Genomic DNA, 16,981 nt, shown 5'->3' on the forward strand with positions numbered 1-16,981 from the left:
GGATTAATGAAAAAGTACCAACTGTTAAAGGCTGGCAGAGAGTACTGTTTGATTTGGTGCCACTAGAGTAATTGTATGTATATCACATTAAAAAACAAACCAATTTTATAAAACTTGGGAACCCTATCTGAACTACGTAGAGCCTGAGGTCTCTACCGTCATGCTGCAGGGATTTTCTTGATTGTCCTTATTGCACATTTTTATTGTAACAGCTGGGGTTGTGTGTATGAAACTGAGCTGGTGTTCTGTGTGTCTGAGCTGTTTGTTTTTATTGGTTAGTGTTCTGTACTTTTTTTTTCTTATGGATTTCATAATGTATCCATCTTCTACTTGTTGCAAAAATGAAAACTAATAGATAAAGTCTTAAAAAAACAAAAACACTAGTCCATCATAAGTCAGAACTCTGCTTTAGGGGCATCCGGGTGGCATGGCGGTCTATTCTGTTGCCTACCAACACGGGCATTGGCAGTTCGAATCTCCGTTTTACCTCTGGCTTGGTCTGGCATCCCTACAGGTACAATTGGCCGTGTCTGCAGGTGGGAAGCCGGCTGTGGGTAAGTGTCCTGGTCGCTGCACTAGCGCCTCCTCTGGTCGGTCGGGGTGCCTGTTCACGGGGGAGGGGGAACTGAGGGGAATAACGTGATTCTCCCACGCGCTACATCCCCCTGGTGAAACTCCTCACTGTGAGGTGAAAAGAAGCAGCTGGCGACTCCACATGTATCGGAGGAGGCATGTGGTAGTCTGCAGCCCTGCCCGGATCGCCAGAAGGGGTGGAGCAGCGACCAGGATGGCCTTGGAAGAGGGGTAATTGGACAGGAAACCACAGGAGTGGGGCAATGGTGTTCTAATGAGGGGTGACTTACTACAATTTTGGTGCTAGGAAGAGGCTATCTGTATAGGTCCTATTTATAGATACCATAAATGATGCTGCCTGATCAACCTTTGAACAAGGCTCAGCCTCCGCCTTGTGGTGTGTGTGTGTTTGTGTGTGTGTGTGAGAGTGAGAGAGAGAGAGAGAAAGGTCAGCCTTGAAGCGGAGAAAATCTGTGGCCTCCTTTGACGCTCTAATGAAAGAGGTAGAAAAATTCTCTGAAGGTGACTTTCTCTTGTGTGTGTGTGTGTGTGTGTGTGTGTGTGTGTGTGTGTGTGTGTGTGTGTGTGTGTGTGTGTGTGTGAGAAAGAGTGAGAATGTTAACTGGTTGTTGAGCTTTTGCGCATGCCTATGCATGCACCTTTTTTGTGATTTTTGTGTTTGTGTGTCAAGACCTCATCGACTGTTGTTCATCTCTGTCTGACAAGCTACTGTATCATTATTTCAAGTTCTGGTCCACACACATGCACACAGTGTTTATTTACATCATGCTTGGGTGGCTAAAACCTTTGATAAACATGGCCTGACACAAGTTATTCATTTTGAAAGAAAATCCATTCCGTTCATTCCATTATTCAAACTGCTTATCCTGCTCAGGGTCGCAGGGATGTTGGAGCCTATCCCAGAAGTCATTGGGCGGCAGGCGGGGAGACACCCTGGACAGGCTGCCAGTCCATCTCAGGGCTGACACACACACACACACAATCACACCTAGGGACAATTTAGTACAGCCGATTCAGCTGACCTACATGTGTTTGGACTGTGGGAGGAAACCGGAGCACCCGGAGGAAACCCACACAGACACGGGGAGAACACACAAACTCCACACAGAGGACGACCCAGGACAACCCCAAGGTTGGATTACCCCAGGGCTCAAACCCAGGACCTTTTTGCTGTGAGGCAACCGTGCTAACCACTGCGCCACCGTGCCACCCCCAAGTGTTAGCTTTTACAAGCAAATTCTATCCAAAGGACGGAACTGTTGAGTGCTCATGACTTATGAGCATTTGAAAGAAAATGTCATTGATCATTCCATCACTGTCATGTACTTCAAGAATGTTTTTTATGTTGCTGATGCGATCAGAGATTGTTTTGCACTCTGCCTGGATAGTCTAATTTGGAATGCAATATCATTGTCATGTTGGATAACATCTTGTCACCACTGAGATGACAAAAAACCCCTCAAGAAGCATAAAGGCTAGATTTCTCCGGATGCTTTCATTTCGTCTGAGTGCCAGTTGTCTGGTGTGTTTAACAGCAAGGTATATTTGACATTCAAGGGGGCTAAGAACACTCATGCACGAATAGAAGTTGAAAAATGAAAAAAAAAAGCTAATTTGAAACAGCACAGGGAGACGTGTTAAGGATGCTAAAGGAAAGGAAAATGAAATTGTGTTGAGATGAATATGTTGCAAAGCATTATAAACAGGACTTTTTGTGTAGCTACAAGAGTGTGTATCTAAGGTGCAGTGCCCACCACTACCATAGATGACTGTCTTTTCCAATTCCAGAACTTCCAGGCCCTCCCGAGGCAGCCCGTCAGCATCACCAAGAAGCAGTACATCCAAGGTACACCACAAGCACACCTATAGAGGCATTGCAAACATATCTGTACACAAACATATGCACACGCACACGTGCACACACACACGTGCACACACACACACACACACACAGTGGATATAAAAAGTCTACACACCCCTGTTAAAATGGCAGGTTTTTGTGATGTCAAAAAAATTAAACCAATATAAATCATGTCAGAACTTTTTCCACCTTTAACGTGAAATTGCAACATATAAAGTGAAAAGCAATAATTTTAGGTAAATTAAAATAAAAAAACTTACAATAACCTAGTTGCATAAATGGGCACACCCGTAAATTAATACTTTGTTGGAGCACCTTTGATTTTATTGCAGCACTCAGTCTTTTTGGGTAAGAGTCTTTTTGGGTAAGAGTCTATCTTCCTTGCAAAAAAGTTCCAGATCCATCAGCCTTTTTCGGTCACCTCATGGATTTTTCCATTGGATTCCGGTCCGTGCTCTGGCTGGGTCATTCCAAAACATTTGGTGAAGCCATTCATTTGATGATTTGGAAGTATGCTTTGGGTCGTTGTCGTGCTGAAAGGTGAAATTCCACTTCATCTTCAGCTTTCTAGCAGACACCTGAAGATTTTGCACCAAAAATCAACTGGTATTTGGAGCTATTCATGCTTCCCTTGCCACCTTGACTAAAGCCCCAGTTCCGGCTGAAGAAAAGCAGCCCCAAAGCATGATGCTACCACCACCATGCTTCACCGTGGGTATGGTGTTGTTTTGGTGATGTGCTATGTTGTTTTTGCTCCAAACATACCTTTTAGAATTATGGCAAAAAAAGTTCAACCTTGATCTCATCAGACTGTAACACATTTTTCCACATGGTTTTGGTTCTTGTTTTTGTTTTTGTAAAATTTAGCCAGGTTTAGATGGGTTTTTTTTTCTCCTTCATGTGAAAAGGTCTTGCCACCCTACCCCGTAGCCCAGACATATGAAGAATATGGGAGATTGTTGTCACATGTAGGGAGCAACCACTACTTGATAGAAATTCATGCAGCACCTGTAATGTTGCTGTAGGCCTCTTGGCAGCCTCCCCGACCAGTTTTCTCATTGTCTTTCCATCAATTTCGCATCAATCTCATCAACCTGGTTCAGCATCTGGCGCCATTGAAGGTGGCTACCATGCATCTAGCTCAACCTCAAATTAGCTTCTTTTCTTTTTTTTAATGTCTATTTACTGGTTTTGTTGAGTGTTTTTGTTAAATCTGTGTTGGCTCTCATTAGGTATGACACACAAACACTACTAGACATTAGTAGCACGAGAGTCAGATTTTACATCAAGAACAACAATAACAGTGATCACAGACTATCCGTTGTTCGGGTTCCCTGAAATAACACATGGGAAACGCTGTTGGCGAAGAAAACAGGCAGGAGTCCTGGTCAGGCTGAAGCTACTTGGAAACCAGCTTCCTTTCCCAAGCATTTCTCTTGCGAATGTCCAGCCTCTGGACAAGACGCTGGATGAACTTAGGAGCAGGATGCCTTTCCAACCGTGTATTAAGAACTGTAACATTGTGGTTCTCACGGAGATTTGGCTGAACCCATCGATACCTGACTCCACCATTGTCCCTGCGGGAGCTTCTATTCATGAACTGGATCGAACAAAGGAGTCAGGGAAAAGCAGAGGGGGAGGTGTCTGCTTCATGATCAACAACATGTGTTGCTTGAATGTGGAGACTATTTCAAGCGGATGTTCCCCTAATTTAGAGCATTTCATGATCAGATGCCGACCTTACTACCTCCCAAGAGAGTTTACATTGGTTGTACTAACAGTGGTTTACATGGAACTACACGCTGACACCATGCGAGCCATGGATGAGCTGTATGGAGTTATCAGCCGACACGAGTAGGGTTGGGTATCATTTAAAAATTCCCAATACTGATACCAATACCTCCAATTTGATACGATACCTAAACAATACTTTTTCCGATACTATATATTATGAAAACCTTATGGATTATCAGCAAACTACTTTTCTATACAGCGAGCACCATAATTCATCGCTTTGCAGCGGTTGCATTTTACTGTCAGGTTTGCTGTCTATTTTTACAAAGTGTAGCCACGCTTTGGAACGCATAGTAGCTCACTGAATCTTGCCCACCAGTTTTCAACTCCAACGCAGTCACAAGACGCACACGCATACCAAACAGCTTCATGCTGATTTGTCGGTCTGTCACCTGTGTACAACAACGCTGGTAGTGATTGGCTGGCTGCGATAGCGTTCACGTTGTCTACCATAAAGTATCGAAATTTGGCACCGTTTTTTCCCAAGTTGAGCTGAGATGCGCAATCTTCTTGAGTACTAAGGATAAGCAAAGCTTGACTCGGTTTTCTCTTTAGCCTTTAACGTTGGGCATATTTATTTAGGCAAATATAGCAGGTCTCTTGGCTCTCTACTACTGAGTACCGACTCTTACAACAAGCTTACAACACACTTGCACACAGAGAACGTGGCGATGTCACATCTGAATGTACCGTAAAGCCTTAGACAGAACAATAATACGGCTGGTACCGTAATACAATGAGTAAGGGTGCCATCAAATAACAACACTTAACAACTAGACTTGTATTTGATGATCGCTTTGCAGCGGATGCATTTTACTGTGTCAGGTTTGCTGTCTATTTTTACAAAGTATGGCCACGCTTTGGAACGCATAGCAGCTCACTGAATCTTGCCCACCAGTTTTCAACTCCAACCCAGTCACGAGACACACACGCATACCAAATAGCTTCATGCTGATTTGTCGGTCAGTCGCCTGTGTACAACAACACTGGTAGTGATTGGTTGGCTGCGATAGCGTTCACGTCGTCTAACCGTAAAGTATCGAAATTTGGCCCCGTTTTTACCAAAGAGTTTGATACTCGGTAGGACCGAGATATTTCGGTCGTTTTCGATACCCAACCCTAGACACGAAACTGCATACCCAGAAGCTGCTTTTATTGTGGCTGGTGATTTCAACAGCGACAGTCCTGCCGAGATTCCTCCAAAATATCAGCTTCCCTATGCGTGGTAGTAACATGCTCGTCCGTGTTTACACTCCATTCTGGGAAGGATATAAGGCCCTCCCTCTACCTCCCTTCATTAAATCAGATCATGCCTTGATCCTCCTGCTCCCCGCTTACAGGCAGAAACTCAAACAAGAAAGGCCTGTGACACTATGCATTCAGCATTGGTCTGACCAACCGGACTCCATTTTGCATCATTGCTTCTGCACTACAGACTGGAAAGTTATCTGGGATGCAGAAAATCTGGGATGCGGAAAATATCAATAACACTGACGAATACACAGATGCCATCGTCGGATATATCGCCAAATGCATCAGTGATGTTGTACTGAGTATTACTGTATAAACATTCTCAAAAACAGCAAAATCCATATCATGCTTAAAGTGTGGACTGCTTTCAACTTGGGGGATTTGGACGAATACAGGAAAAGTCGGTACGAACTCCATAAAATGATCAACACTGCTTAGGGACAATATAGGGACAAGGTGGAGTCACACTACCATAGCTCCACCTCCAGAGACATGTGGAAAGGACTGAGAATTATCACGGATTGTAAAGGGAATACCAAAAGTGTTGTAGAAGTGTCTGCATCTCTCCCAGATGAACTGAACACTTTTTATGGATGCTTTGAGGACAACACATTTGTCTCTGTTACGGATATGCAAATGGCCCAGGACTCCTGCCCACTGGAAATAACTAGGGCAGACGTGTGCAAATCCTTCAAAAGGATTAATCCGCACAAGGCTTCTTGTCCAGAGGGTATCCCAGGGCAGGTTCTCAAGGCCTGTGCAGAGAAGCAGGTGGATGTGTTCACAGACATCTTCAACCTCTCCCTGCTCCAGTCTACAGTCCCCACGTGCCTCAAAAAGACTACCATCGTCCCTGTCCCGAAGAAGCCAAAGGTGCTCTGTCTAAATTACTACCTCCCAATAGCACTCATACCAGTCATCATGAAGTGCTTTGAGAGGCTAGTCAAAACCCACATCACCTCACCGCTGCCTGACACTCTGGACCCACAACAGTTTGCCTACAGGGCCAACAGATGATGCCATTGCCCTCACCCTCCACATTGCCGTCTCCCACCTGGAACAGAGGAACACATACATGAGAATGCTGTTCATCGAATACAGTTCAGCATTCAACACTATTGTGCCCTCTAAGCTTGTCACTAAGCTCAGAGACGTAGGACTCAACACAGCTCTGTGCAGCTGGATCCTGGACATCCTGACAGGCAGACCACAGGTAGAGAGGATGGGCCCCACCATTTCCTCCACACTGACTCTTAGCAGTGGTGCATCTCAGGGCAGTGTGCTTAGCGCCCTCCTGTACTCTGTTCACGCATGACTGCATGGTTACATGCAGCTCCAACACCATTGACAAGTTTGCTGATGACATCACCATCATTGATTTGATCACAGACAACGATGAGACAGCCGAGAGAGATGAGGTGAGAGCCTCGACAACATGGTGCCAGGACAACAACCTCTGTCTCATTTGCTGGACCTCTACACTCAGAGTTGCAGGAAGAAAGCCCAGTGGATAGTTGGGGACCGCAGCCACCCTAGCCAAGAACTGTTCATGCCGTAAGACTCTTGAACACATCGATTCTGGACACTTAAGCATACACACACACACACACACACACACACCCTTCTCTCGCCACTCTCCCACAAAATGCACACACTTCACTTTATTCTGCACTGTTCACTTTTTTTGCCCTACCACTCTTGCACAGATACATTTAACATATTCATTACAGTAACATACCTCTGTTTATACTGTTACATTTCCATTGGCAATTGTTCAATTTTAGATTTTAATTTGTGATTTTAGTTTAATTTTAAGTTTTGTTTTTTCTGGCCTGTCAACAGTGGGGATTTTTAGTTTATTTTTCGATGATTACTACTACTACTACATCCATTTCCATCTCTTCCTGTCCTCTGCATCTTCCTCTGTCACACCAGGCACATCCATAAACCTCCTCTTTGGCCTTCCTCTTTTGCTCTCCCCTGGCAGCTCCATATTCAGTATCCATCTCCCAATATACCCAGCATCTCTCCTCCACACATGTCCAAACCATCTCAATCTTGCCACCCTGAGCTGTCCCTCTAATATACTCGTTCCTAATCCTATCCTTCTTCATCACTCCCAAAGTAAAATTTAGCATCTTCAACTCTGCCACGAGCAGCCGAAAGCTGTAGTCGTTTATTTTTAGATTATATTGAGTTATTTTTAGTTTTTAATTTCTCATGCTGGACTGTAGATCCTGTAATTGTATCATTTTATACTGTCAATTTTTAGATTTTTCTTATTTGTTATGTCATATACTTTAACTTTTTTTTAGGTTGAACCGACGCCTCAGCATTTCATTGCCAGCAATGCCTGCCAGGCTGTATTGTTGAGCAGCTGACAAATAGAAGAACTTGAACTTGATTTTGGATGGACGTCCTGTTCTTGCTAATGTCATTGTGCTGTATTTTCTCCTCTTGTTGATGATCGTCTTCACTGTGTGCCATGGTCTCTCTAATGCCTTGGAAATTCTTTTGTACCCCCCTCCTGGTCGATACCTGTCAACACTGAGATCCCGTTCATGCTTTGTAAGCTCACTGTGGGCCATGGCTTCTGCAGTTGGAATTGTTTTTTTTGGAGTTTCCCCCCCTTTTTTCTACCCAGTTGCACCCTGCCAGTTACCCCACTCTTCCAAGCCGTCCCGGTCGCTGATCCACCCCCTCTACCGATCCGGGCAGGGCTGCAGACTACCACATACCTCCTCCGATACATGTGGACTCACCAGCCGCTTCATACAGTGAGGAGTTTCCCCAGGGGGACGTAGCGTGAGGGAGGATCACGCTATTCCCCCAGTTCCCCCTACCCTTGAACAGGCGCCCCGACTGGCCAGAGGAGGTGCTAGTTCAGCGACCAGGACACATACCCACATCCAGCTTCCCAACCGCAGACATGGCCAATTGTGTCTGTAGGAATGCCTGACCAAGCCGGAGATAACACAGGGATTCGAGCCGGCGATCATGCCCCTTTGCAGTTTAAGAAGATGCCAGGAAAATCCTATAGTGACAACTGAGCTTTATTTGAGGTTAATCACAGTCAATGTAATTGTTGGCAGGTGTAGAAAAATATTTAACATGGGTTTGAATGTGACCAGTTAATTCTGAACACAGCCACATCCCCAATTATAAAAGGTTGTGCACACTTATGCAACCCGATTATTGTAAGTTTCGTATTTTTCTTTTTTCCCCTAAAATGTTCCTGATTGTTTTTCACTTTATTTTTATTGATTGCAATTTCCAAAAAAGTGGAAAAAGTTCTAATATGATTTATGTTGATTTTATCTTGATTTCATCACAAAAACCTGCCATTTTAACAGGGTGTGTAGACTTTTTATACACTCACATGCACATACATAAAAATACAATACAGCAAATCTTACACACACACACCCTCCTGCCAAACACAGACACACTCCCCCTTTCCAAGCCAACACAACCAGGAGGATGAAACATTCATTCATAAATGTTGAGTTGTGTGTGTGTGTGTGTGTGTGTGTGAGAGAGAGAGAGAGAAAGAGAGATGTACGTATACATGTGTGTGTGCTTGAGCGTGTGTGATGGAGCCATCTCCTGAGGCATATAACCGCTGATAAGGCGGAGATAATAAAGAAGGTTTATGATGATGACAAACTTTAATAGCGGACATGTGACAGCAAAGAACTGCCCACTAAACAGGGCCCCTTCCTCCCCTACTGTGTGTATGAGTATGTACCATGTTTAACTATCGTAATCAGGACCAAATGTCCCCATTAGTATAGAAAAACCAGAAACCACCTAACTTGTGGGGCCACAAGTAAAAGGGTCTATTTTAAGGTTAGGGCTTGGTTTTAGGGTTAAGGTTAGAATGCGGGTTAGGTTCAGGTTAGGGTTAGGCATGTAGTTTGCATGGTTAAGGTTAGGGTTAAGGGCAAGGAAATGAATCTAGTCAATGAGGGGGACCCACAAGTATAGTTTTGTGAGTATATGTGTGTGTGTGTGTGTGTTTATATTTGTCTCTGTCTCCACCCTAGTTACGCTGCATACCTGATTAGCGTTGACATATTTTTTTCAGTTATTGGCAATAATTACTTCAGCACAGCTAACCATGTATAATCGAGTGTCGACACAGTAGACCGGTTAAGTTTTACACACTTGACCTGCTTCAATCACCCTTCGGTGCTACGTTACCCTGAGGTCGCCACTTGTGTACGTCATGAGTACTCGCCTGTAATTTAAAGTGACCACACCATAACTCTACATTCCCCTTCTTCTAGATGTAACACAAAATACATTACAGCAACACAACATAACTTGAGTGGCACAGATCCCTGAACACAACAGCATCAGTGGAGTACAACACTTAACAGGAACCTGACAAACTCACCTGCTAGAAAAAGATAAGATGTTAAGTGTAACTAACAAGGTACAGAATAAGTAACAAGGAAACTCAGTAATCAATCACTGTAAGGACAATATTTCTCAGAGTGCACACATTAGTTTTATCAGTCACTGGGGCTAAGTGGTGATGTAATCCCCATAACGCTGGTTGGGGTGGCTGACTCTTCCTTAGTGAGTCACCACAGGTTGTCTACCACTTGAATCACTTGAGGTGATTTCTGGTGTGGCAATGGACAGTATGAGTGGTGCAGTGTCAGCGCGGCCAGCTTCTCTATCAGGTGCTGCTGAAGTGGGAATTTGTGGCAGGTCATCCTCAGAGATGGCCGGTGGGAGTTCATCAACTCGGAGATGGTGTCGCCGATTTCTGATGTAGTTGGTTCCTTGGGATGTTATGATGTAACTGTTAGGCTGAGGGGCTGGGCCCTCTACTCTTGCTAACCTGTCAAAGCCACATGCAGTCTGTACCCTGACGGTTTGACGTGGACTTAATGCAGGGAGGTGCCGGGCATTACGGTCATGATATGCTTTCCCCCTCATCCTCTTTTTTTTTGTGATAGTGGCTTTCACATTAGTGTGGACGGCTGGCTGGAGCATGGCTTTGGTCACTGGTATGAATGTCCTGGTCCGCCTGGACAGAAGGCACTGAGCAGGAGAGGGGAGTCCATCATGGGGAATGTTGTGAGCGTAGAGAAGAGCAGCTTGGATGTCCGTACCATCATGGTAGCACTTTTCCAGGAGGTGCTTAGCGGATCGTACGGCATGCTCAGCAAGGCCATTTGATTGCAGGAAAAGAGGACTACTCCGCATGTGTCTGAAGTCCAACGTCTGTGCAAAGTCTGAGAAGTCCTTACCAGTGAATTGGGTCACATTGTCAGTCATGAGGAACACCATGTGATGCGAAGTGCTGCTTCAGCTTTGCAATGACTGTGGTGCTTTTCATATCAGGGAGGTAGTCCAGCTCCAACCACCCTGAGTAAGAGTCCACAACCACTAAATACATTTTGGCATGCCATTAGAATATATCTGCTGCAGTGAATGACCATGGTAGGTCTGGGATTTCATGAAGGTGCAGTGGCTCCTTTGTGTGGTGAGATGTGACAGCATTGCAGGCTGCACAGCGAGACACCTCCCCCTCAATGTCTGTGTACATTGAGGGCCAGTACATGGTCTCCTGAGCTCTGCGTTTGGTGGTGTCGATACCAGGATGGCCTTGGTGCAGCTGTCCAACATAGAACTTTTGCAGTGCAGGGGTTATTATTAGTCTTTGTCCACGGCGCAGAAGTCCATCTTCGATAGTCAACTCTTCCTTCATTGAAAGAAGGGATGCAGAGCGTGGGGTAATTCCTTTGAGGTGTTAGGCCAGCCATACAGGATAACATCAGAGAGCTGTTGACACATTACATCTCTCTACACAGCATTTCTCAGTTCATCTGTGCGACGTGAGGACAGCATTTGGACTGTCATGACATCCACCAGGTCATCGGTAAGTGCAGGCTCAGTCATCGGTAGGTGTGCACGTGATAAAGCATCAGCAACAAAAAGTTCCTTACCACATTTATAAATCACATCCAGGTTGTAGCGATGTAATTTCAACGTCATGCCCTGGAGGCGAAGCGATGCGATGTTAAGCTGTTTCCTCAGAATTGTTATTAAAGGCTGGTGGCCGGTTTCAACTGTGACAGGACGTCCACAGATGAAATAATGGAACTTCTCGGTTGCAAAGACGAGAGCCAACATTTCTTTTTCGATCTGTGCATACCTTGACTCAGTGGGTGTGAGGGCATGTGATGTGAATGCCACAGGCCTCCCTTGCTGGAGACACACCGCACCCAGACCATGTTGTGATGCATCAGCTGATATGACCACTGACTTTGATATGTCAAAGAACTGTAGAATTGGTGGGTTTGTCACTGCTTGTTTGAGCTTGTTGAATGCCACATCGTGGGCTTCATGCCAAGTCCACTCCACATCTTGGTGTATCAGCTGTCTCAGGAGACCAGTAACCTCACTGTATTGAGGGATAAACTTTGACAGATAGTTTGTCATGCCTAAGAGCTGCTGCAGGGCTTTTTCGTCCTGCGGTTTTGCCATGTCGCACACTGCTTTATTTTTTTCAGGGTCTGGCTTGACACCATCAGCGGTTAGCAGGTGGCCAACGTAGTGGACACAGTGGACTGAATTTGAATTTGAGCTTCAAGTTGATGGCCAGAATTCTGTTCAATACCCGTCTCAGATGATCATCATGTTCTTGCATTGTACTTCCCCAGAGGAAAATATTGTCTACTACAATCTCACAGGGTTGTCCAGCGAACAGTTGCTCCATCACATTTTGGAACACCTCGCTGCCTGTGCAGATGCCATATGGCATTCTCAGGAACCTATACTGGCCATAGGGTGACATGAAAGTTGTAAACTTTGAGGAAGTTTCATCAAGAGGGATCTGCCAAAAACCGCATTTAGCCTCCAGAATACCGAAAACTTTAGCATTAGGCATGTCTGCAGTGATTTGTTGGATAGATTTCAGGGGGTGATGTGGTCTGAGAAGGGCCTTGTTCAGGTGCACTGGATCGATACAAATTCTCACAGTTCCATCTTTTTTTCTTGGCTGCAGCCATGGTGGACACCCATTATGTGATATATGACTGGCAATTTACCCATAGTGTTGCTATCAAACAGGTCTTTGTATTCTGGTGCCTCTGGTGCTTCTTGTTGTAGGGTGTGGATGTCAGGTCCAAGGTGTATGAGTCCCATGGCAACACTGTCTTGTAGTCCTAGCAATGGTCTCACATCCCTATTGATCACATGAAATTTGAACAACCCTTGCAGACAGTGTAGTATTGCTGTGCCCTCTGTGTTAATGGTCTCACCCGCATAGGCCACGAGATTGACTCTTTCATCTGCATTCACAGGGATTGTGCAGTAAACTGCATGCAACATGCGTTTGGACATCACATTGCATTTGGAACCAGTGTCCACTTTTACCTTCAATTGCCCCTTTCCACTTTTCAATTTCAGCGTTGTGAAGATTTCTCCTTTCTTAGTGGGTGAATCAACTGGGTCACAATAAAAAGCATCATCCAAAGCACTGTCTGGTTGCGTGGTCAGTTTGTTCACTCTATCTGGCTGTCTTTTTCTATATCGACTGGGAGCTTTGGCGCCAACTATGGGCCATGCTGGTGTGGCTCTGTAGCATTTAGCAAAATGATTGAATTTGCCCACAATTATTGCATTGTCTATTGAATGCATAACATTTACTACAGTCGGGAGCGTGTTGTCCATTGCAATCGCCACAGCGAGTTTTCTGAATAGCGCACACATCCGTTTCTTTCTTTAGCTCCTTGGAGCTCCTTTCTGACTGTTCATGGAGCATACAGGTACTTATCGCTAATTCCAGGATGAGATTCTTTTCACGGAGTAGCTGCTTGGATGCGGACAGTCACTTTCTATGCTACACACCATGCGATCCCTCATCAATTCGTCGCGGAGCGCGCCAAAATCACATTTCTTAGCCAGTATTTTCAAAGTGGAGATTTGTAAAGCCTGAACCGACTCACCAGGCTTTTGACTAGCGGGGTTGAAAGCACGCCTGTCCATAATGAGGTTTTTTTTTTTTTGCAGGCAAGCAGAATTCAGCAAACTTTTCCAGTGGAACCTCTGGATCTTCGTGACTTTCTCCCTCTTCGCAAATGAATGATTCCGATTTTTCAGCAGCCTCCAGGACCGCCGAGGTTTAGGAGTGTCTAGGCTCGCACTTTTCTTTTGGTTCATCCGACAGCCCCGCGTTGCAATAAATTCTCCATTCCTTGTCACATTTCCGCCACTTATTGGCAGCGTTGTCATCGAAAATTAAGGGATCAATGCGACGAAGCCCTTGAGCCATTATCCCACTTCTGACACCATGTAACGTGCCTATAAACTCCACAGTAAACCGGTTAAGTTTTACACGCTCCAACTGCTTCAAGCACCCTTCCGTGCTACGTCACCCTGAGGTCGCCATTTGTGTACGTCATAAGTACGCGCCTGTAATTTAAAGTGACCGCACCATAACTCGACAGGCCGTGGTCCCTGTGGGCAATCGGACGAAGCAGACCAAGCCCCCCCCCCCCCAGCCGATCCAGCGCCACACCTCCCCGCACTCCACATGACGACATCAAAAACGCCACAGTCAACGCCAGGTAAGGCTGCCGCCGGACCGCCCTCTGGTATCGGAAGTGCCGGTCTGCTGCCTGCATGACCTAGCGGTTTGCTTAGCCCGCCTCACTTCCGCGTCCTGTCAGACCGCCCTCGGTGTTACCTCCTCGGGTGCAGCTCCAGGCAAGGCCGCGGTCCCTGGGCCCACGGCGCAGCAGACCAAGCCGGCCCACCCGATCCAGCGCCAGCTCTCCCAGCCGTCAAACGAAGACGTGGACAAGGACACTGCATCAACGGTACTAAGTGAGGCCGCTGCGAACGCGAATTCGAGCCGCCATCTTCCCACACCGGTACGAGGTGAGGCCGCTGCGAACGCGAATTCACGCCGCCATCTTCCCACACCGGAAACAGGCGTGGATATTAGCCCCTGATGATAAAAACCTTGATATAACAGGACATTATATGCTGCTGTGAACACCCTGTTGTACACCTTTTCCTAATAATTTGTTTTATTCTGTTCAAGAACTCTTCTTTCCACTGCTCTCCTCTACTTCATTCCACTGTTCTCTGCTTTAATCTCCTCTCTTCGACTTTATTCTGCTCCACCGTGATGTAAGGTTGAGCAGATAATTTGCCAGACAGCCCTCGGTTATTTCGAGTCCCCTTGTAATCATTTTTTAACACCACTGGTATGACTCTGGTTCTGTATGCATGGCGGTGTAGCAGTTGAAGCGCACTCACTGGTTGTGGGTTTGAATCTCATTTTCGTGAAATTCAAACCCACGTTTTCTCCCGTGTTTCCTCTGTTCTGGGTCCTTCTCAGCCTTCATTCCTGATGAATAAGATATATATATATATATATATAGCTGTTAGAAAAAACAAGAAAAAGGTGACTGGCTCCACTGCTAATGTTGAAGTGAAATTAAAACACTAACATTTTCTTACACCACTTATTGCTTTAATCATTTTGCATCTTGTACTGTTTGTACTGGGAAAAACATACAAGTATAAAAGGTAGAATTCAAAAATTTTCTACTTTTCTGTTCTTAAAAGATAATAATAAAGATGTTTTACTTATAGTTACAAAGGAGATATTTTTTTCGGTGTCTACAACTGGCGGCCAATTTGTTTCTATTATTCAAGGTGGACATATCAGGTCTGCAAATAATGAAATATTTTTCTGCCAAGCACAGGTTACATCTTTTACCCCTGACTACTCTTTGCAAGGATTTTCCATGAGACAGAATAACTGATACTCTTGTCTACCAGTGACCAAATGTGGCGGCTTAAGGCCGTTGCATTTTTCGCAAGCTCTTTTCTGAAGCTACTCATATGGGCGTTAAACCTAATTTCAAAAGGGCCCTCTGTTAATCCCACGTAAGCGTCTACATTGTAGTTATCTTTTCTTGTCACCGATGCCTGGTAGATGACTCCCTCTATCTGGCATTTTCCTTCTAGAGGACACGATGTCTTAATACGGCATTTGCAGTTGGAGGTGTTTGGTTGTGGTGAGGGGGTCTGTGCCTTGGCCATGATGCTTGTGTTGTGGGATGAAATAACCTGTTGGACATTGGCATGCAGCTGTAGCTCATTTTGACAGTGTTTCTGTTGAATATTTTCAATGGGATGAAATAACCTGTCTAACCTGTCCCATCTGTGTTGATATATATATATAATAAAAAAGTCCCAGTCTAAAAAACCCAATATTACTCATTTGAAAATAAAAGTTTGTTCCTGAACCCCCCCCCCCTCCCGTTTTTCTGCCCAATTGTATCCGGCCAATTACCCCACTCTTCCGAGCCGTCCCAGTTGCTGCTCCACCCCCTCTGCCAATCCAGGGAGGGCTGCAGACTACCACATGCCTCCTCCGATACATGTGGAGCCGCCAGCTGCTTCTTTACACCCAACAGTGAGGAGTTTCACCAGGGGGACGTAGTGCGAGGGAGGATCACGCTATTCCCCCCAGTTCCCCCTCCACCCCAAACAGGCACCCTGACCGACCAGAGGAGGCGCTAGTACAGTGACCGGGACACATACCCACATCCGACTTCCCACCCAAAGACACGTCCAATGTGTCTGCAGGGACGCCCGACAAGTCGGAGGCAACACGGGGATTCGAACCGGCAAACCCCGTGTTGGTAGGCAACGGAATAGACCGCTACGCCACCCAGATGCCCCATGAAAAGTTAAATCTTGATTTCTGATTTTGGTCTGACTTTGAAAAAAAAATCTGACCCTGGATACACATAGTCATCATTTAATAAAATCTGCCACAGTAACACTTTTGAGTACATGGCCTTTCTCTCTAGATTCTGCAAGGGTCACTTGGCAGCTTCTCTGACGGTTACATAACAGAGGCTGCCTGGCAAAAAGCCCCCAAAATAATAAGCTCTGTCTGCACGGCTTGTTAACCCATCAGCCCCTTCACCTCACCTTGCCCTCCACTGTCTCTCCTGTCATGGCTCGGTCACTGTTCCAGGTTTTAATACCAGTGCTGGCCCCATTATTTCAGCCTGTCTATAAATGGATTTCTAAATTCCACAAAAAGAAATTCGAATTCAAAGTGTGTTTTTCTTATTGATCTACAATGACCTACTGCTTCAATCATGTGATTTTCATTATATAAATGCGATCAATTATTCTCTGTGAAAGTCATGCATGCTTTTGCTTAACTAGACAGAATAAGGCAGTGACCATTTGAGTTTCTCATTGGAAATGCTATGAACTAATGGTAACCCTGGGAGACTGGGGATCTACATGCGGTGCGGATTATGGGTCAAAGCAGTGCTGTGACTATTGGACTTAGTCTATTTAAGGAAGATGTACGAACCCCTAATGCCATTTATCACACAGACACCTTTTCATGTCCCTAGTAACCAGCAAACAGTTGTGATTACACTGCATTGCACTAGATGTAGAGTGATTTATTTCTCCAAC

At 45.3% G+C, this 16,981-nt stretch overlaps 1 protein-coding gene across 1 annotated transcript in view; it reads left to right on the forward strand.

Annotated features, from left to right (window-relative positions):
* The window catches only part of poln (polymerase (DNA directed) nu), a gene marked incomplete at its 5' end in the record, with an annotated part of 150,756 nt that overhangs the window by 72,270 nt on the left and 61,505 nt on the right, over positions 1-16,981 (forward strand). The window contains one exon of the mRNA XM_056300215.1: positions 2,383-2,440. Within this exon, the coding sequence (XP_056156190.1) occupies positions 2,383-2,440 (58 nt within the window). The remainder of the gene's footprint in view (positions 1-2,382; positions 2,441-16,981) is intronic.

This window comes from Lampris incognitus, chromosome 20 (assembly GCF_029633865.1).
Source record: "Lampris incognitus isolate fLamInc1 chromosome 20, fLamInc1.hap2, whole genome shotgun sequence".
NCBI lineage: Eukaryota > Metazoa > Chordata > Actinopteri > Lampriformes > Lampridae > Lampris > Lampris incognitus.